The sequence below is a fragment of the Macaca fascicularis genome, chromosome 11, assembly GCF_037993035.2.
Source record: "Macaca fascicularis isolate 582-1 chromosome 11, T2T-MFA8v1.1".
In the NCBI taxonomy this organism is placed as follows: Eukaryota; Metazoa; Chordata; class Mammalia; order Primates; family Cercopithecidae; genus Macaca; species Macaca fascicularis.
Window position 1 is genome coordinate 105,737,005 of NC_088385.1, and position 18,858 is coordinate 105,755,862.

The 18,858-nt window shown below is 45.3% G+C and overlaps 1 protein-coding gene across 18 annotated transcripts in view; it reads right to left on the reverse strand.

Annotated features, from left to right (window-relative positions):
* Nucleotides 1-18,858, reverse strand: part of ANKS1B (ankyrin repeat and sterile alpha motif domain containing 1B) — a 1,288,070-nt gene that overhangs the window by 8,892 nt on the left and 1,260,320 nt on the right. For 8 of the 18 annotated variants that reach the window (XM_005571953.4, XM_005571952.4, XM_005571946.4 and 5 more), the window contains 2 exon segments: nucleotides 8,195-8,362; nucleotides 1,177-3,032 (listed from right to left, as the gene is read on the reverse strand). In XM_005571953.4, coding sequence (XP_005572010.1) covers nucleotides 2,922-3,032; nucleotides 8,195-8,362 — 279 coding nt within the window. In that variant the 3' untranslated portion in view covers nucleotides 1,177-2,921. 18 annotated transcript variants of the gene reach the window in all.

Genomic DNA, 18,858 nt, shown 5'->3' on the forward strand with positions numbered 1-18,858 from the left:
CATTTGCCTAGAGGCACGGACAGCAGTAAATGTGGGGCTGCCTGGCTGACTGTTGGGGAGAAAGGACTGGAGCATGGAGTGGCTCAGCAGGGCCTTGCTGCATGTAGGCTCTGCGCTGGCTGTGTTGGCTAGTCGCCCAACTTTATTTCAAAAAATGTTTCGAACCTTCAGATCGACTAGCCTATCTAAAAAGAGAACTTAGAAATTTATTTATTTATTTTTTAAGTCTTCTTCCTACAGATTTCCTGAAAATGGCCATTATATTCTAATTCTCTTGAGGCTAGACCACTTATCAAATTTTCATTTCTTTTCAGAAATAATTAGGAATGATGCTACCTTGAATCCAGGTGTGAATTTTTATTGATTTTTGAGGATTTGGTCACTTGTTCCTTTATCCAAGCCTGTCTGTCTTCTGCTCCATCTTATCCAAACCTTGAACCAGCAATATTCCCAAGTATTCCAACTTGAGAAAATCTTGTGTGTCTTGAGAAAAATCATTTCCATGACTTATTAATGAACTAAATAGGAATAATTTTCATAGGGTTCATTCACTCAAATTTGTCATAGAATACAATTTAGTAAGAAATAATTAAATGGAATAATTGAATTCAAGTCCTTTTTTGAGCAATGTTAGCATTCAATGACCCCCCCTGCCCATGGTTATTGAAGTTATCAACGTGTCAAATTTCCCCTTGAAGAAAATCAGCTGCAAATCTCTTCGTCAATGCATGGGCCGACTCTCGTCTGCCCCCTGTAGGCCTAGTCCTTCCTTTTTCCTGCCCTGCGCTGGTCTATGGGGCTGCTGTGTGTGTAGGAAAAAATGAGAGGACTGATGACCATGTAGATAATGTTTTTCCAAACATACCATCGATGCTGTGCTAACAGTGATCCAGTTTGGTGATCCTTTCTCTTTTAGAGATGCCTGTCTTGACAATTCCTCCGTACAGTCTGCTTTAATATTTAAAAGAAGGCAGTGGGGACTTAGGGCTGAAATTAAAGTTTCAGAGGCCTGTGTATCTTTCTCAGACTGGTTGAACTTGGAACTATGCAACTTTTCTTAACAATTTTGCCAATTAAAAAAGTCCCTTTAGCTGTAGATGCTGAGAAGTCTGGGCCTTTGGTTCTGCTCCTAAATGGGAGTGGGGAAGGTGCTCACAGAACGATGCCAAGCACCACTGCTGTACAACTTCTGTTTTATTTTTGTGTGCTTTTTTTTATAGGATATAAATAATGACAAAAATTACAAAATTTATAACTGGAAGCCCAAGCTTATTTACACATATGCTTCTGTTTCAGCAAAGCTCCTATTGACTTTGCTCCTATACAATTGCCTCCGGGTACCATATTTTAGTGTTATTTAACTCTCATTTTGCTACATACATATCAACAGTGAATAGGCAAAATATATACAAGGAACTGTTCAGTTCAAGTAATTTAATATTGTATTAAAATTCTTCAACACTGAACTAAAACCATATACATTTGTTAGTTTGAAATAAAATGTAGTTATTCTTCAAAACTCACCAACTGATGAATGTAACTGATCATTAGGTTTAAAATAATATCAGTTAATAAAAAAACATTAAGACAATTCCACAATTTATCAATATCGCTATAATGAACTTCAAAATGATTCACAATATGATTGTTAGAACAATATACATTAAAATGTTATTTTTTCTATAATGATATTGGTACTGTTTATATAATTTGATTCTACATAAATATACATTATGGTATCATACAAATACTCCACAGAGACATTAAAAAATTAAAATACCTTAAAGAAATGTAAGTAAATTTTATTTAATCAAATAGTAAGCAAACTTTTTTTTTTGTTTGTCTCAAGAAAAGTTTTATTACTTTGGAATTTCTTCTTTTTTTTGTATTTATTTTTTCTAGAAAAAGAAATTTTTGCAATAGAATTTTATTAACACCTTTCTCAAACAAGGTTTCCATGACAGAAATCTTGACAGCAGGAGCACTAGATTTTTTTTTTTTAACATGTTCTTTAAAACACTGTGAAGATTAAAAAAACAATCTTGGCAGGCTGATGGCTGCCTCAGCACTTTCGGGCCTCCTGCTCTAGGGAGCATCACCACTATTTTGCCACCACTGAGCCAGTCCTCTTGGTAGTAGCAGTAGAAATTTAATTATTTGAAATGAAACCAGAAACATCCCTCACAACTAACCTAGTTTTCTTATCAATGCATTAATGAAACATTCTTATAATAAAAATATTTAATACAAGACACATTTTGCTGTGCATAATAAATTCCTCTGTTTTAAATCATTCTTTCCTTTTGAACCAATCATTCAGTTGAAAGGTTTTCTTTCTCTGACATAGTTGATTACATATAAAATCCACAAATATAGAAATCGGGAAACAGAATCTCCTGGCAATCATATCACGGGAGTTGTTTTTGTCCTTTTGCAATAACTGATACTCAATGATAGAATGATTTTACAGATGCTTTGGAGGTGGGAGGGGTAGTGCTGCTCTGATTTCACCCTTAAGACTGCTGACAGTGAAAACATACTTTTAGGCAGTATTAGAGATCCCCGTTACTTTTTTTTTTTTTTTTTAAGAAAAGGTATTATCCCCAAATGAAGCAAAGCAAGTACTGGGGCGGAGTCATCAGAAATACCTTGGGAGGTGGTGGGGAGGGGAGTCGGGAGCATCAGGGAAAACCCATCTCAACTCACGCCTCTCGGGGGTTGCAACCGGAAAGTCTTGCGTTTTCCGTCACTGGTGCAGAAAGAACTTCCCCAGGAATGGCCAGTGGCCTTTCGCCCGTAACAAGGCCGCACGCTCAGAGCAGTGTTCCTCCTGGGCTGGGTGGACGCGGAGGCGCGAAGGAAAGCCTGCTCCGGGACTGCTTGGCGAGCAAGGCACCGCGAGGACAGGAGGACGGTGAGTATCAGAAAATCGTGGTTTCATACTTGGTATTAATGCCCCTCTTGGCTTCTTGGCCCGGCTCCACAATCCACGGTAGATTGGCCAGAGTCTTTTGCTCAGATGGGTCGATCTGCTTTAAAACAGAAAGGCTGATGCCTGTTATACGGTCGCCGCGCGGGTGCGCGCATGCACGCGGACGCCGCTGGCGAACCCACGCGAGGCCCCGCGCCCCAGGCCGGGGGCGGCGATGCTGGTCTAGGCGGCTCGCGGGCTCACTCTTTGGACACCCATTTACCGCATACCGACTCTCTGCAGGGCACCCTGAGGGTGACGGTGAATGAGGCACAGCCCTTGCCCTTGTGAGCACACAGATGGGGAGCAGACAGGCGGATTTCAGTGCTGAGAGGTGAGATACGAGGGGAAGAGAGGGCACCATGTAGGCACACACACCTTGGGAGCCAGGGGGGCTTCATGGAGGAGGTGAATCAGGCCATGCCACTCCCCGGCTCTCACTCTCCAGTGGTTTCCATCAGTCAGTCAGAACAAAACCCGAACTCCTCACCGTGACCTCCAGTACCCCTGCCCACCTGATTTTTCTGCTCCAGCCACATAGCTTCCATGCTCTTCCTGCCCACCAAGCCCATGTCCAGGGCCTCTGCGCTCATCCTCTGCCCTGCCCGAGTTCCCTTCTCCAGACACCTGCATGCCTCATGCTCTAATGCTAGTCAGGTCTCTGCTCAAATGCCACTTCCATTGCCACCTGTATTCCTAGAAGCCTTATCTGTTTACTCCTACAAAAAGCACCCCAACTTTTCTGCTGTCCTCTTCTACCTTATTCTTCACAATATTTATTGCCATTATGCATCATCACATATTTAATTGTTCATCCTCCACTGCCATGCATGCTCATGGAGGCAGGATTTTGTCTATTTTGATCACTGCCATTTTCTCCAAAACGCAGAAAAGCTCCTGGCAACCCCATAAATAATAGGCACACAATAAATACTTGTTGAGTAAATGGTATCAAAAGAATGAGGTAATATTTAAATGGACAGCTGAAGGACCAGCAAGTATTTGCCTGAAGACAGGAGGAGGAGGCAATTGAAGTAGATGAAACAGCTCATGCAGAAGTCCCAGAATAATCTATACACAGAATAAAACAGAGCCTCATCTTCCACCATATACAGAAATCAACTCAAAATGGATTAAAGAATTAGAGGGAAGACCTGAGACAATGAAAGAACTGGAAGAAAACATTGGGGAAACACTACAGGACATTGGTCTGGGCAAAGATTTTTTGGGTAAAATTGCAAAAGCACAGGCAACAAAAGCAGAAATAGACAAATGGAATTACACCAAGTGAAAAAGCTTCTGCACAGGAGGGCATCAACAAAGTGAAAAGACAACCTACAGAATGGGAGAAAATATTTGCAAAGTATCCATCTGACAAGGGCTTAATAACCAGAATAAATAAGGGACTCAAAAAACTCAATAGCAAAAAACAAACAAACAAAAAACCAAAATCAACCCAATCTGATTAAGTAATAGGCAATAGAACTGAACAGGCATTTCTAAAAAGACGACATACAAATGGCCAACAGGTATAGGTAAAAGTGATCAACATCACTAATCATCAGGGACATGCAAATGACAATCACAATGTGATACCATCTCACCCCCGCTGGAATGGCTACTATCAAAAAGACAAAAATTAATGAATGCCAGTGAGGCTACAGAGAAAGGGAAACACTTCTACACTGTTGGTGGGAATCTAAATTAGTAAAGCCACTATGGAGAATAGCATGGAGGGTCCTCAAAAACTAAAAATAGAGCTACCATATATTCCAGCAATCCCACTACTGGGTATATATACAAAAGAAAAGAAATCAGTATATCAAAGAGATATCTGCACTCCCATGTTTATTGCAGAATTATTCACAGCAGTCAAGACATGGACTCAAACTAAGTGTCCATCAGTGGATGAATGGGTAAAGAAAATGTGGTATATATACACAGTGGAATACTATTCAGCCATAAAAAGAATGAGATCCTGTCATTTGCAGCAACATGAATGAACTGAAGGTCATTATGTTGAGTGAAATAAGCCAGGCACAGAAAGACAAATATTGTATGTTCTCATATGTGGAAGCTATAAAAAGTGGATCTCATGGAGATAGAGTAGAATGGTGGTTACCAGAAGTTGGAAAGTGAAGAAGGGCGAGTAGGGATGAAGAGAGATTAGTTAATAGGTACAAAAACATGGTTAAATAGAAGGAGTAGGTTCTAGTATTTGATAGCGCAGTAGGGTGACTATAGTTAACAATAATTTATTGTATATTTCAAAATAGCTAGAAGAACTGTAATTTCTCAACACAAAAGAAAAATGTTTGAGGAGATGGATATCTCAGTTACTGGTATGATCATTACATATTGTATACATGTGTCAAAATATCACATAGCAATAAAAAACAGTCCCAGAAGTAAGGGAAAATGGTCGTTGAGGGGTTGGGGTCAGTTTGCAGGATAGGGAACAAGAGGGCAGACAACTAAGGGTGAGGAGGTGAGGGGGGCCCAGTCAGGCTGAGCCTTGAGACAAATCCTAAAATGCTTTCTTCCCTGTGCATACAAATACAACAGGCCACTCCGGGGGCGGGGCTGGGCTGTCCGCTCTCAGGAACAGCCCCAGGCTGAGATCTACACCATGGCTGCCTCTTCCTTTGGTGTTTCCAGGTCTGCCTGCCCTGTCCTAGCTGCCTGCTCTGCTCAGAACCTGGGGTTGTGGGAAGGCCTCTCCCATTTCTCTGACACCATGAGCTTTGCAGCTGCCTTCTACCGTGCCTTGACTGTATCTCCATAAGGTTGTGGGGAGGACCTCACGTGTTCTTAGGGATCACTGAATATTTCTTACCAAGAAATGCCCGGGGCTGAGGGAACTAGAATACTAATGCCTGTCGAGGGGGACTGATCTTGAAGCACATATAACATCAGTATTATTCACTTTATATTTTCCTGTTTCCCTTGAAGGCATCTGGATGAATATTCTATGAGCTCTTATGGCACCTAACCCTTTGTGCTCTTCTGGAAGAAGCCTGTGGGGACCAGGGTAAGGTCAGATAGAGGCACCTGCTGTGAACAGATTTATTTAGCTCACATAAGAATGAATACAATAGTCTGAGAGATAGTCTCTAAAACATTCTGCAAGTTCCTGGACACTTAACAGCCTAATCAATCTCAAAGATATGCTTATGAAATCCACCCACAAGCCCTCATTTATTCATCCACAGATACTCACTGAGTCACCTGCTATGGGCCTGGTCCTGGTGGTGACAAGACAGGTGGGGTCCCTGTGTGCATGAAACTTACGTTTTTGTGGAGGAAGATAGACAATAAACAAGCCATCAGTAAAAAACCCTCAAGTAATAAATGCTACAGAGAATTAAAAGCAGATGACATGCTTGAAGGTGACTGGGTGTCTACGTCAGATTGGGTGGTCAGGACATCCGCCTCTTCAAGTAGCCGAGACCTGAATGACAAGATGAAGTCAGCCATGCAGAAACTGGGGGAGGATATTCCAGGTGTGGGGAGCAGGTGGCATAAAGGCCTCAGGTAGGAGTGAGCATTATATAGTCAAGGAATGGGAAGACCTGAGCATCAAAGAGGACTGTGGTGGGGGAACTGCATTCTGGGTACTTGGGGCAGAGGGTGCCATGACTGATCTCTGCTGTGTGGGGAGGGGAGTCTCAAGGAGCTGTACTGCATAGGCCTGGGGCAAGGTGGCAGTGGCCCCAGCTGGAAGAGAGATGGAGGAAGTGGGGAAGAGTGGACGGGACTGAGATATATTTTAGGGGTAGCGTTGATGGGATTTGCTCATGGGCTGGATACAGAGGTAAGGGGAAGACGGGAATCCCGGCTGACTTGTACACTTTGGGCTTGAGTTGCATGGTGAGTGGCTGTGGGGTGGGGAAGATGGTGAGAGAAGAGCTTTGAGGGGAAAATCAGGAATTGTGTCCTGGCCATGCTAAGTTTCAGATGTCTGTGAAGCATCAAGGTGGAAATGTGAAAGAAGTTGGCCGTGTGAGTCTGGAGATACAGAACTGGGAAGCAGTGTGTTGGGTTGGGTCGGTGCTGAGTGGGAGGTCCAGGGGCTCAGAGCGTGGCGTTGGAAGTAAGATTTCAGAGGAGGTGCAGCTCCTGGGGATGGTGGGTAATGAGTGATGGGCACGGGAACGAATGGCTGGGGCTGGAGGGAAAGGTCCCGAAAGTAAACTGTCAGGGAAATGTGAGACCAGATGCTGGAGGGGTCATCCCTGTGGATGTTGATATTACCAAGAAGGGTGACAGGGATAGGCCTCCAAAAGAAGACTGAAAACAAGAACTGCATCGTCACAAAAGGAGGTGCCTCCTTGCAAACGTTAAAAATGCCTGCTGCTGTTCCCCTATGACAGTGGAGGTGGGGACTGGTGAGGAGGAGGAGAGACAGTTCCAGATGGTAGGATTCGGGGGCGTGAGAGCAGTGCATTCTGGGGGAGTCCCAGGGTTTCTAGTTTCTAGGATGCAATACGGCAGCCGGGGCAGAAACCAGATGGGAGGCTGGTTGGGAAACTTCCAGCTTTTGGATATTGCTACTACCAGAGGAGGCCGCTTTGAAGTCATGCAAGCCTGTTGGGACAGGATGTCTGCAGAGCCTGTGGGAGGGAAGAGGAAGAAATTCCTGGAGGAAGGCAGATGCTGAGAAGGAGGGGCTGCACCTTCTGAACAGTCACCATGCTGCAGGAAGCCTCAGCTGCGGGAGACAAAGCACCCGGGCCATGGCGCAGGCCTTGCATATAGCAGGGCAGCCTGCGCATCCAGCTTCCTCTAGCTGGGGACCGAGGACATCATCATTGTGTACCTCTGCAAACCTCTCTGGAGGCCAGGGGCTTGCAGGAGACTTTGCCCTCTGATGAGATGGCAGCTGAAGCCCCAGGGAACACTGCTCCCAAGCTTTCCCAAACCTTTAGTTAGGTAAAATTCACCAAGAACGGCAGTACCTGCTGCTGAGACCCTTCACAGGGTTTCTGCAGGTGACTGAGAAAGTAGATTTCTCTGGAGGCTCCAGGTTAAGAGAGACGGTCCCCAAGACTTGGTGGGAACCAGGCTGAGGTGATGATGGACACATGCCAGGAGGAGGCCAAGGTAAAGGATGAAGAACAGGCCCTGGATTCTAATGGCACCCACACCACACAAGGGCCTGGTTAGCAGCCCCTTTCCCTCCTGTTCAAGGTTTTTGAGAACATCTGTATCTTTTTTACTTACCACGGACTTGCGAATGCTAACGCGGGGCTTGGGGATGGGTTTGGAGGGTTTGTTTTCAAAGCTTTCCGGAAGTGTGGAGGAGTGTCCCCCTTTTCTTGCTTGTAGTGCTAGCTGGTAAGCGACTTCGAATGCCTGTCCCAGGGTTAGGATGATTTCGTAGGCTAAATTCTGCAAGAAAAATTGAGAAGGCATTTGCTACTGGCACACTGCAAATTAGAATGGGTGGAATGGCTGAGGAACACTGAGGGAGGTGAACTAGGGAGGAACTTGAACTACTTCACCAGAGGCAGCAGCGATTCAGTGGAAATCTACGAAGAACAGGACACTCTGGGTCCAACTTAGGGTTTACAGCAGGCATTAGTCACTTGTGAAAAGAAAAATCTTGGGACCCCAAATCACTAAGATAAAGGAAAAAGTCAACTGGGAACCGCATTGGGCAAACCTGCCTTGCATTCTATTCCTAAGTAAGATAGCTACAAAGATAAAAAAGCTACATACCTCCCTCACAATTTGCCCACAAGGAAATTTCCTGTGGACAAAAGACAGAACTCAAAGTCATCCCTCTGCTCATGTGTGAGATAAACGCATATCCGATTGCTTTCTTTGTCCTGTTGTTTCCCTAAGCCAGACTAAGGCATAAGTGACTATTCATGTAAATTGTGTATTCAGTGAAAGACTAATCAGAAACTCAAAATAATTCAACTGTTTGTCTCTTATCTACCTACGACCTGGAAGCCCCCTTCTCACTTCTAGTTGTCCTGCCTTTCTGGACCAAACTTCTTACACATACTGATTGATATCTCATGCCTCCTTAAAATGTATAAAGCCAAGCTGTGCCTTGACCACCTTGGGCACATGTTGTCAGGACCTCCCAAGGCTGTGTCACAGGTGCATTTTTTTTTTTTTTTTTTAGACAGAGTCTCGCTCTGTCACCCAGGCTGGAGGGCAGTGACACAATCTCAGCTCACTGCAACCTCCACTTCCTGGGTTCAAGCGATTCTCTTGCCTCAGCCTCCCGAGTAGCTGGGACTACAGACGCATGCCACCACGCCCAGCTAATTTTTGTATTTTTAGTAGAGTCGGGGTTTCACTATGTTGGCCAGGCTGGTCTCAAATTCCTGACCTCGTGATCCACCCGCCTCGGCCTCCCAAAGTGCTGGAATTATAGGCGTGAGCCACTGTGCCTGGTCCACGGGTGCGTCTTTAACCTTGGCAAAATAAATGGACTGCGGCTTGTCTCAGATACTTTTTGTTTTACACACTGATAGGGGACACTTGCTTACGGATCCCCAGTTAGCCCCAGGAGGAGCAGGTTCCACAGCCCACCGGCCCCAGGAGCCCACGCCATTTAGAGCTCTCCCTGTGGGCAGCTGGTTTGCTCCCGAGGCCTTGGAAGGGAAGGAGTTACTACTGGTATTTCTGCTGAGTCCTGGGATCGCTTCAGCCTTGCCTGTGAGGATGATCCCGCACACACCACAGGAGGTGTTCCTGAGAAGTTTGGGTCTTTTTACCTCAAACTTCTGTGATTCAGTGAACATCTGTGAAACACAATCAAAATCTAATTTAGGCCTAGAGGAGAGGCATTAGTCATGCTGGTGTGGCGGCTCACAGTCGCAGCAGTGAGCACGCAAACAGTGCTCCAACAGAGCCAATTCCCCAGCGATTTCTTCAGGCTTTTGCTCTCCCTGTGGGTCCACTCTATATTTTATGATCAAATCAGCAAGAGACAGGAGATTCTGTCAGGCCAGATGCCATGCCAAGCAGCGCCTGGAAGAAAAGTTCTTTTCCTCCGACCTTCAATCAGTCCTTTTCTCAAGACGATTTCTAGCTTTCTTCTCTTCTCCAAATCTGTATCTTTGATTTCTGCCTTTTCTTCCAAGCACAGCTCTGCCCGGTCTTCTCTCACCGAGAAACCATCACATTGTCTGACCCAAAAGAGGCAGAGTGTCCACCACACCCTGAGGTCACAGAGCGTCAGAGGAGCAGATATATACTGGTCACAGAGAGCGTTCTGAAGGTCGCTGCGGCAGCTGAGAGCAGACACGGTCTACCCCAAGTTTTCTTATTTCTTTGTTTTTGAGACGGAGTTTTGCTCTTTTTGCCCAGGCTGGAGTGCAATGGGCATGATCTCGGCTCACCGCAACCTCCGCCTCCTGGTTTCAAGCAATTCTCCTGCCTCAGCCTCCCAGGTAGCTGAGATTACAGGCATGCGCCACCACGCCTGGCTAATTTTGTATTTTTAGTAGAGATGGGGTTTCTCCATGTTGGTCAGGCTGATCTCGAACTCCCCACCTCAGGTGATCTGCCCACCTCGGCCTCCCAAAGTGCTGGGATTATAGGCATGAACCACCGTGCCCGGCCATCCAAGTTTTCACTCTGATGAATGTCCCTAGAATGTCTGCTCGTGGTTTCTCAAAAATCACAGAAGTATCATTCTGCTGATGCTGATACTGCAACTAAGCGGACCCTTTCTGTTCCTGCCCATCTCCACCCTCATCGAGCGCTCTGGGAGCCCGATTCCCACACTGCCGCCAGGGAGATGTGTTTGTGATTGCTCCCATTTGATGATGATGGAAAGGAAGATGCAGGATGGCGCCTTCTGAGGCCATGGGGAAGAGGCCCAAGGGTTCTAGACCAACCAGATTTCAGATCCATGCCAGCTCTATTGTGATGGTCTCAGAACCAAGTGGGGAAAATGCCTCTGAGCTTGAGAGTTGGTTTGGGAGAGGAGGTATCTGTCTCCTTTAAGTGAGTTGTCAGGAAATACTGACCCTACAAGACAGACATCTGCCTGCTGGAGATACTGCACCTTGCACAGCAAGCTGAGCACTTCCTTGCGATGAACACTGAGCCTGTGTTTGCCTCCAGCGATGAGTCAGCCTAGTAAATTAGTAACGCACCAGCAAATGATAGTGGAGGAGGCCTGAGAGACAGCTCTGACCATCACTGCACAAAGAGGGCTGAGCTCTTTCCACTGCCTACACTTGGCACTCACGTCACCGTCAGCTTTGCCTCTTAGTGTTTGCGTGGGTCCCCTCTGAAAGGCAGGCAGGGCTTCCGACTTCTGTAGTCTCAGAATGAAGATGCAGGCTCTTGCTCTTGTTCATGCTACTGTGGAAGATGGCTGATTTCCATCTGTTGGGGACATGTACCAGATATTCGTGTTCTAGGTGGGAAACTAGACTAAGATGAAGGTGTGAGATTCAGTGATTCTGTAACATGTGGTCTCTATCTGCTGTAACAGTGGAACTTAATGAGTGTGAATTCCTTTATCATTAACCTAAAAATAAGTTAGTGAAAGTGAGATCTACTTAAAGCTCCAGTATCTTCAAATTAAAGTAAGAAGACCTTCATTTGAGCAAGTGAGGTTTTTCACATGACTATGGGAAGCCTAAAGGTTTTGGGAGAGAATGTTAGAAGTCCTGCCCTTTAATTTTTAATTAGTTCCTGGCATTAGGAAACTGCTCAAATAAGACACAGAGACCAGACTGTTGGATTAAGTTTTTCTACCTAATGGCTTCTCCTGGTTCCGCTTGCATTTTCCTTGACATCTTGCTTTGGTTTTATTTGAGAATGCTTTGCAGAGTTTCTTTTGTGATTATGTATAGCACAGGATTGGACACTGTTACCTTTCCTCTTTTGTCTGCAGCCTTACTGTTCGTGGTACTGCTGCTGGGTGCCAGGAGGGTCCATTGGCACTGAGACGCACCTTTCAGGCACTCTGTTGCCCATCCCGACACACCAGTGCCCTTTTGGGGAAACAGATGCTCATCCCATGGGACCTGAGGACACATGTGTGAATGGGGAAAGAACTCCCATCTTTTTGTAGGTTCATTTCTCCTGCCGCTCCTATCAACATTCCTACTATCTGAAATGGGAGAGTTGCTATCATGTACGAGGAGACTCTACTGGGATGAGGCTGAAAATTATATTGTAAAATCAGAAGGCCTAGGTGAGAAGCCCATCTTGCAAACCTCAATGATGCTGGCTGGCTCTGAAGAGCCCATGGTGACACCCAGAAAATCTGAAAGCCCAACTGTCTCTGCCTTCAACATATTATCCCTGCAACTGTGGGGAGGCCAGTGCCTGGTAGTGGGCCTGGCACATTGCAGGCACTGAAGGAATGCTTGCTTGCTTGCTAAATGAATGAATATCCAAAGGACGAGCTGGAGTAATCATAACATTTCTAGTTAATACTCAGTCTAGTTACCATTAAGGGAGAACTTAATAGGTGTGAGGGATGTGCCAAGCCTTATCTTTGTTTCATTTAAGTCTTCCCACGATCACGTGCAGTAGCTTATTATCCTCATTTTATAGATGAGGCAATGGAGGCTCAGAGGGGTGAAATAACTTTCCAGACATCACAGAGATAGAAAGTTACAAAACTTGACATGAGCCAATATCTGTGCTCAAAATCCCCTGCTCTTGGCCCAACCCCTGTGTCTACCCTGCTTGTCTCTAAGATGACTGCCATCAACTCTCCCCTCCTGTGCACACCATGGTGTTTCCCTGTTGAGAAGCTGAATCTGCTCTTTGAATCTGGATTGGTTTTACTGACTTGCTTGGCCCATAGGATGTAGCAGAAGCAACATGCTGAACTTGTGAGGCTGAATCATGAGGAGTCTTGCAGCTTCCTCCTGGCCTTTTAGGAACGTTACTCTGGAGGAATTAGTCATGTAAAAAGTCTCACCATCCTGGCTGGACACGGTGACTCACGCCTGTAATTCCAGCACTTTGGGAGGCTGATATTGTTTAGCTGTGTCCCCACCCAAATCTCATCTCGAATTATAGCTCCCATAATTCCCACATGTTGTGAGAGGGACCTGGTGGGAGGTAACTGAATCATGGGGGAGGGTCTTTCCCATGTTGTTCTTGTGACATTGAATAAGTCTCACAAGATCTGATGGTTTTATAAATGGGAGTTCCCCTGTACACGCTCTCTTGCCTACCAGCACATAAGATGTACCTTTGCTTCTCCTTTGCCTTCCACCATAGGCCTCCCCAGCCATGTGGAACTGTGAGTCCATTAAACCTCTTTTCTTTATAAATTACCCAGTCTTGGGTATGTCTTTATTAGCAGTACTAGAACAGACTAATACGGAGGCTGAGGTGGGTGGATCACTTGAGGTCAGGAGTTCAAGACCAGCCTGGCCAAAATGGTGAAACCCCATCTCTTCCAAAAATACAAGAGAAAAAATTAGCCAGGCTTGGTGGCAGGCACCTGTAATCCCAGCTACTCGGGAGGCTGAGGCAGAAGAATTGCTTGAACCTGGAAGGCAGAGGTTGCAGTGAACTGAGGTTGCACCACTGCACTCCAGCCTGGGTGACAGAGCGAGACTCCATCTTTTTTTTTTTTTTTTTTTTTTTTTTGAGACAGAGTCTCACCCTTGCTGCCTAGGCTGGAGTGCAATGGCGCGATCTTGGCTTACTGCAACCTCTGCCTCCTGGGTTCAAGGGATTCTCCTGCCTCAGCCTTCCAAGTAGCTGGGATTACAGGCACCCGCCACCACGCCCGGCTATTTTTTGTATTTTTAGTAGAGACAAGATTTCACCATGTTGGCCAGGCTGGTCTCGAACTCCTGCCCTCAGGTGATCCACCCACCTCAGCCTCCCAAAGTGCTGGGATTATAGGCATGAGCCACTGCGCCTGGCCGAAACTCCATCTTAAAAAAATAGAAAAAAGAATAGGTCTCACCATCCTGAGATCATCATGCTATGAGGATGCCTGAGCTAGCCACAAGGAGAGGCTGCCTGGACAGGAACAACGGTTTCAGCCAGGCCAGCCCAGGCTCAAGATTTGGGAGTGAAGGGGTCTCAAAGACATTGGAGCTCCAGCAGACATCACATAGAGAAGACTCAAGGCCCAGACAGCTGGCTCCAGTCGGACTGCCCCAGCATCTCCAGCCATTGCAGGCACCCTGGCTGAGGCCCCAGATATTGTTGAGCAGGACTGCCACACCCAGTCCAGATCCCTGACTTACAGAATTGTGAGTATAATAAATGGATGTTGTTTTATATTCTGGGGTGGTTTATTACACAGCAATAGATAACTGGAACACCATGTGATGCTGCAGAAGGCTGGCTGGACCCTCATTCAGACAACAGGAAGATGACCCATGAGCCCAGGAGCTGTGATGAATGCAGCTTAGCCAGGAGGCCAATCCTGGAGCCACCCCGTCCCCATGCCTGGCTGTCCTGGCTGTGGGGAAGCTGGCTGATCGCAGCGAGCACTAAGGTGTCCCATCCCGTCTGCTGGCTCAAACCACAGTGCTGCAGTGAAGTCAGCAAAATCATGCTCTCGTCTCCATTTACTACCTCCCTTGGGCATCAATTCAAACTCACTTAGCTTTACCTTTATTACCTCACGTCTCTCTAATGCTGTAACCTGGCCTGTCTCTGACCTTGGCTCCTCCTGCCTCATATAAGCTCATTGGAAGATACTTGCCTTGGTCTTTCTAGCATAATTCTCTTGAGACACATTTATTATGGCAATTGATCTGCAGTATTTTCTACCTTACAGAGACCACCAGTGAAAGAGGGCTGCATGTGTGTGCATGTGTGCACGTGTGTGTGTGTGTGTGTGCATGCGGGGTGCAGGTATGAGGGTTGATTACTGAAAACAGCATACTCTGAGCCTTGGTTTTCTCATCTTAAAATGGGGATAATACCACACGCAGTACCCACCTAACTGGATTGTTCTGATAATGGCTAATAATATTATTTAACTAAATGGCAATACCGGCTAGCATGTATTATTTACTGTGTGCCATGCACCACGCCAAGTGCTTTAACATGGACTCTTTAATTCAATCCTAACCACATCTGTATGCCGTAGGTCTATTACTTCCATTTTGCACATGAGATAATTACGCTCAGAAAGGTTAAATAACTTGCTCATGAAGTCAGCACCCAACCAAACTGGGCTTTGAATCCAGTTGTTCTGAGAGGCCGTGCTCTTCTTCTTCTAAGTTCTACACCTTAGAACTATACATTAGATAAAATAAAAAAAATTCTGTAATCTGTTTAAAAAAAGTTTAAAAAACATGAGCCAACTGAGCTTCCAAGTGACTGACCCATCTTGGCTGTGGTGAGGTCACCTACTGGCCCATTTGCCTGGGTCTCGTGCCCAGCCTGTCTGAGAGACAGCCTCCAGGCCAGGGGTGTACTTTGTGACTCGACAGAGACCATCAACACAGGAATTCTTCATCTTAGCCAGGCGTGCACGCCTGTAATCCCAGATACTTGGGAGGGTGGGTGATGTAAAAGATATGACGCAACTCCCATCCTTAGTAGTGGCTATTTGGGAAGAAGGGCAGGGAGTCCCAGTCCAATGGGGAAAAACCTCCTCAGAAGCACAGGAATTCTCCTCTTCCCTTCCCTTCTCTTCTTTCCCGGGGATTTTTTTTTCTTTTTTTCTTTTTTTTTTTGAGATATGGTCTCACTCTCTCACCCAGGCTGGAGTGTAGTGGTGTGATCTCAGCTCACTGCAATCTCGCCTCTGGGGTTCAAGTGATTCTCCTGCCTCAGCCTCCCAAGTAGCTGGGATTACAGGCCTGCACGCCTGGATGATTTTTGTATTTTTTTTTGGTAGAGATGGGGTTTCACTGTGTTGGCCAGGCTGGTCTCGGACTCCTGGCCTCAAGTGATCTACCTGCCTGGGCCTCCCAAAGTGCTGGGATTACAGGCATGAGCCACTGTGCCTGGCCAGGGATTTTGATCTGCAAATTAAGAACTGCTACATTAGAGGAGCTTAAGAAACGATGGTATCATAAAGATAAATCCTAATGCAATCACGGGATGCAAACTTGCTTTTCTTGTGCAAACTGAAGATATGCAGGTCAGCCTTATATTTACTGTGGTTTCTTCAAGGCAGTCATGGATATTGAACATCACCACAGATATTTACCAAGCTCCCTCCATGTGTTAAGGGCTGTGTCCCTGGTGCCAGGCCCATGCCTAGCCTATAGACAATGTCCAGGAAGTGCTCACTGAATGACATGGGGGAGTGAAAGGGTCCATCAAGTCTCTCATTACATCCAGAGAAGGCTCATGGAGAGACAAAGAGATTTTCCTCACCATCCTCCTGCATCTTTGTCCCCGAGGCTATACCCAGCATATTCATCAGTCTAGTATGAGAAAAACTGTGTCATAAATGGTGGGCAATCTGTCCCCTAGAAAAAGCTCTGGCCACCAAGGTAATTATTTTATTTTAACTGGTACATCACTAAGACTTTTCTGTTTCTTAGTTTGAAAATCTCTTAGGCACAGGGGTTCACTGATATATGTGCAAAAATATTATTAAAGTGTTTAAATTTTCATTATTAGAGGACTGATTAAGTAGAATACTAGGTAGCCATTTAAAATGAAAACTGGAGGTGGGTCGATTGCCTGAGCTCAGGAGTTCAAGACCACTCTGGGCAACATGGTGAAACCCTGTCTCCACTAAAATACAAAAAATTAGCCAGGCGTGGTGGTGCACACCTGTAATCTCAGCTACTTGGGAGGCTGAGGCCGGAGACTTGCTTGAGCCCAGGAGGCAGAGGTTGCAGTGAGCCGAGGTCACACCACTGTATTCCAGCCTGGGCGACAGAGTGAGACTCCATCTAAAAAATAAAATAAAATAAATAAATAAATAAATAAAGGGTTAAAAGACTGTGTAAGAATATATGTATGCATATACACATAGATAGGATCTGTATACATGCATAGAAAATGGCGATATGGATCAAATGTGAATAGCAGTTATCACTGCATATTGAGACTGGATGATGTGTCTCTTTATATTTTGTATGTTTTGAACTTTATTTAAATGAGGATTAATCATTTTTACAGTCATAAAATATGATAATTTTGATAATTAAAAACAAGAGAAAGTCTTTTGAGTTTAAAATAGTCTTATTCTTGCTTTTTTTTTGAGACAGGGTCTTGCTCTGTTGTCCAGGCTGGAGTGCAGTGGCACAGTCATGGCTCACAGAAGCCTTGACCTCCCGGGCTCACATGATCCTCTCACCTCAGCCTCTGGAGTAGCTGGGACCACAGGTAATGTGTCATCACACCTGGCTAATTTTTGTATGTTTTTTAGAGACAGGGTTTCAACATGTTGCCGAGGATGTATCTTATTCTTTCTGCTTCACCTTGGGGTTCTGTGGGTCTCTTCATTCTCTGGCTAAGAGGGCTGGGAACTGCTTTCCAGCAAAATCTGGTCCCTCTCTGCAGGTGCTGTCATGGCTCGCTTGTATGTGCCAGGAAGCTGCCCATTCATTTGGCAAAGAATCTTGTTTAGGCTTTTCAGTTTTCACACCGGATGCCAATTCTAACATCTTCTCAGTAAGACTTTAAAGTATCAAGCTCTTCCTTTAAGCTGCAACCCTAATGCGTCTACTCTAAGTGCGGAGTTGACCCTTTAGTGGTCCAGCTTCTACTAAGCCCAAGTGAAAAATGCTGTTATGTGGATATAAACTTATAGACATGCAGTCAATCTGCTCTTGTAGCTGTGCAAAGTTTGATCTCTGCACGAAGTCAAACTGCCTATGAACTTGAACCATACTTTATTTCCTTTCATAATGATGATAAAGCAGTGGCAGCAGCAGCTACACACGATATTGTCTACTACATCCTAGGGACGAGGCTAAATGCCTTCTGTGGATTGTCTACCCCTCACAACACCTCATAGAGGAGGAAAGACCATCCTCATTTTACGTGTGAGAAACTAAGGATCAGCGAAATTGACAACTTGGCCAAATTCATACAGCAGAACCAGGATCCAAGTGCAGATCTGACTTCAGATTAGCCAGTGTTTCATGCCACTGGGCCATCCTACCTTCATTGCTTTCATGAACGTGCTGGTGTTCTGTGCCTATTTCATTGAGGCACCCTCTAGAACACCACCTTGTGTTTTGGAGATTCACTGTACAAATGTTTGTGAAGACATTATTACACAGTATCCCCTCATGGGGGCCTAGGACAGAAAGTTCTTTCATACTTAAGCCTTATTAAAATATTGTTTTCTGAAAGGAAGGGGTATACTTTTCTTTCAAAGAAATACGGAGCATAAAATTACTGCATTTCCCTTTTTGCCTTGACCTCCAGGAAGCTCAGAGCTAAAAGCTCATAGCTAGAGAGAGCTCAGCTCCCACACCTTTACAGAACTCCGTGGTCTGTATATTGATACTACAACTTTTCCCTTGATATGGAGCTTCCTTTTAGTCTGTATTTTCCCTAATTCAGATTTGTGTATAAATATATATTTTCAGACTACTACACCTATTCATGTAGGTTGTCTTCAATCCTTTATGGAATGAGGCATGGTAGAAACAGTGTCCATTTGTTCACTTAGATATTTATCCCAGGGCTTACTTTGTTGAACGCATTGCTGCCCAAATGGCTGACAAGGTATGTCAGGCATAAAGCTTCATCTCATCTGGCAAATATGACAAAGGAGGAAGGAATCTGAGGAGGAGGCCATCTAGGGAGGAAAGGCCCTCCTGGCCCAGGCTGGGAGTTGCTCTTTCTGAGTGGACCATTTTGACCTGCCTGGTTTGCATTACCATTAGAAAAACAACAGCCACATTTTCATGACTGGAATGGAATGAACAAATGTATTCATTCCATAGCATCAGAAAGCTGCAGGCCCAGACAGGGGTCATCAGAAGCTCACCCACACC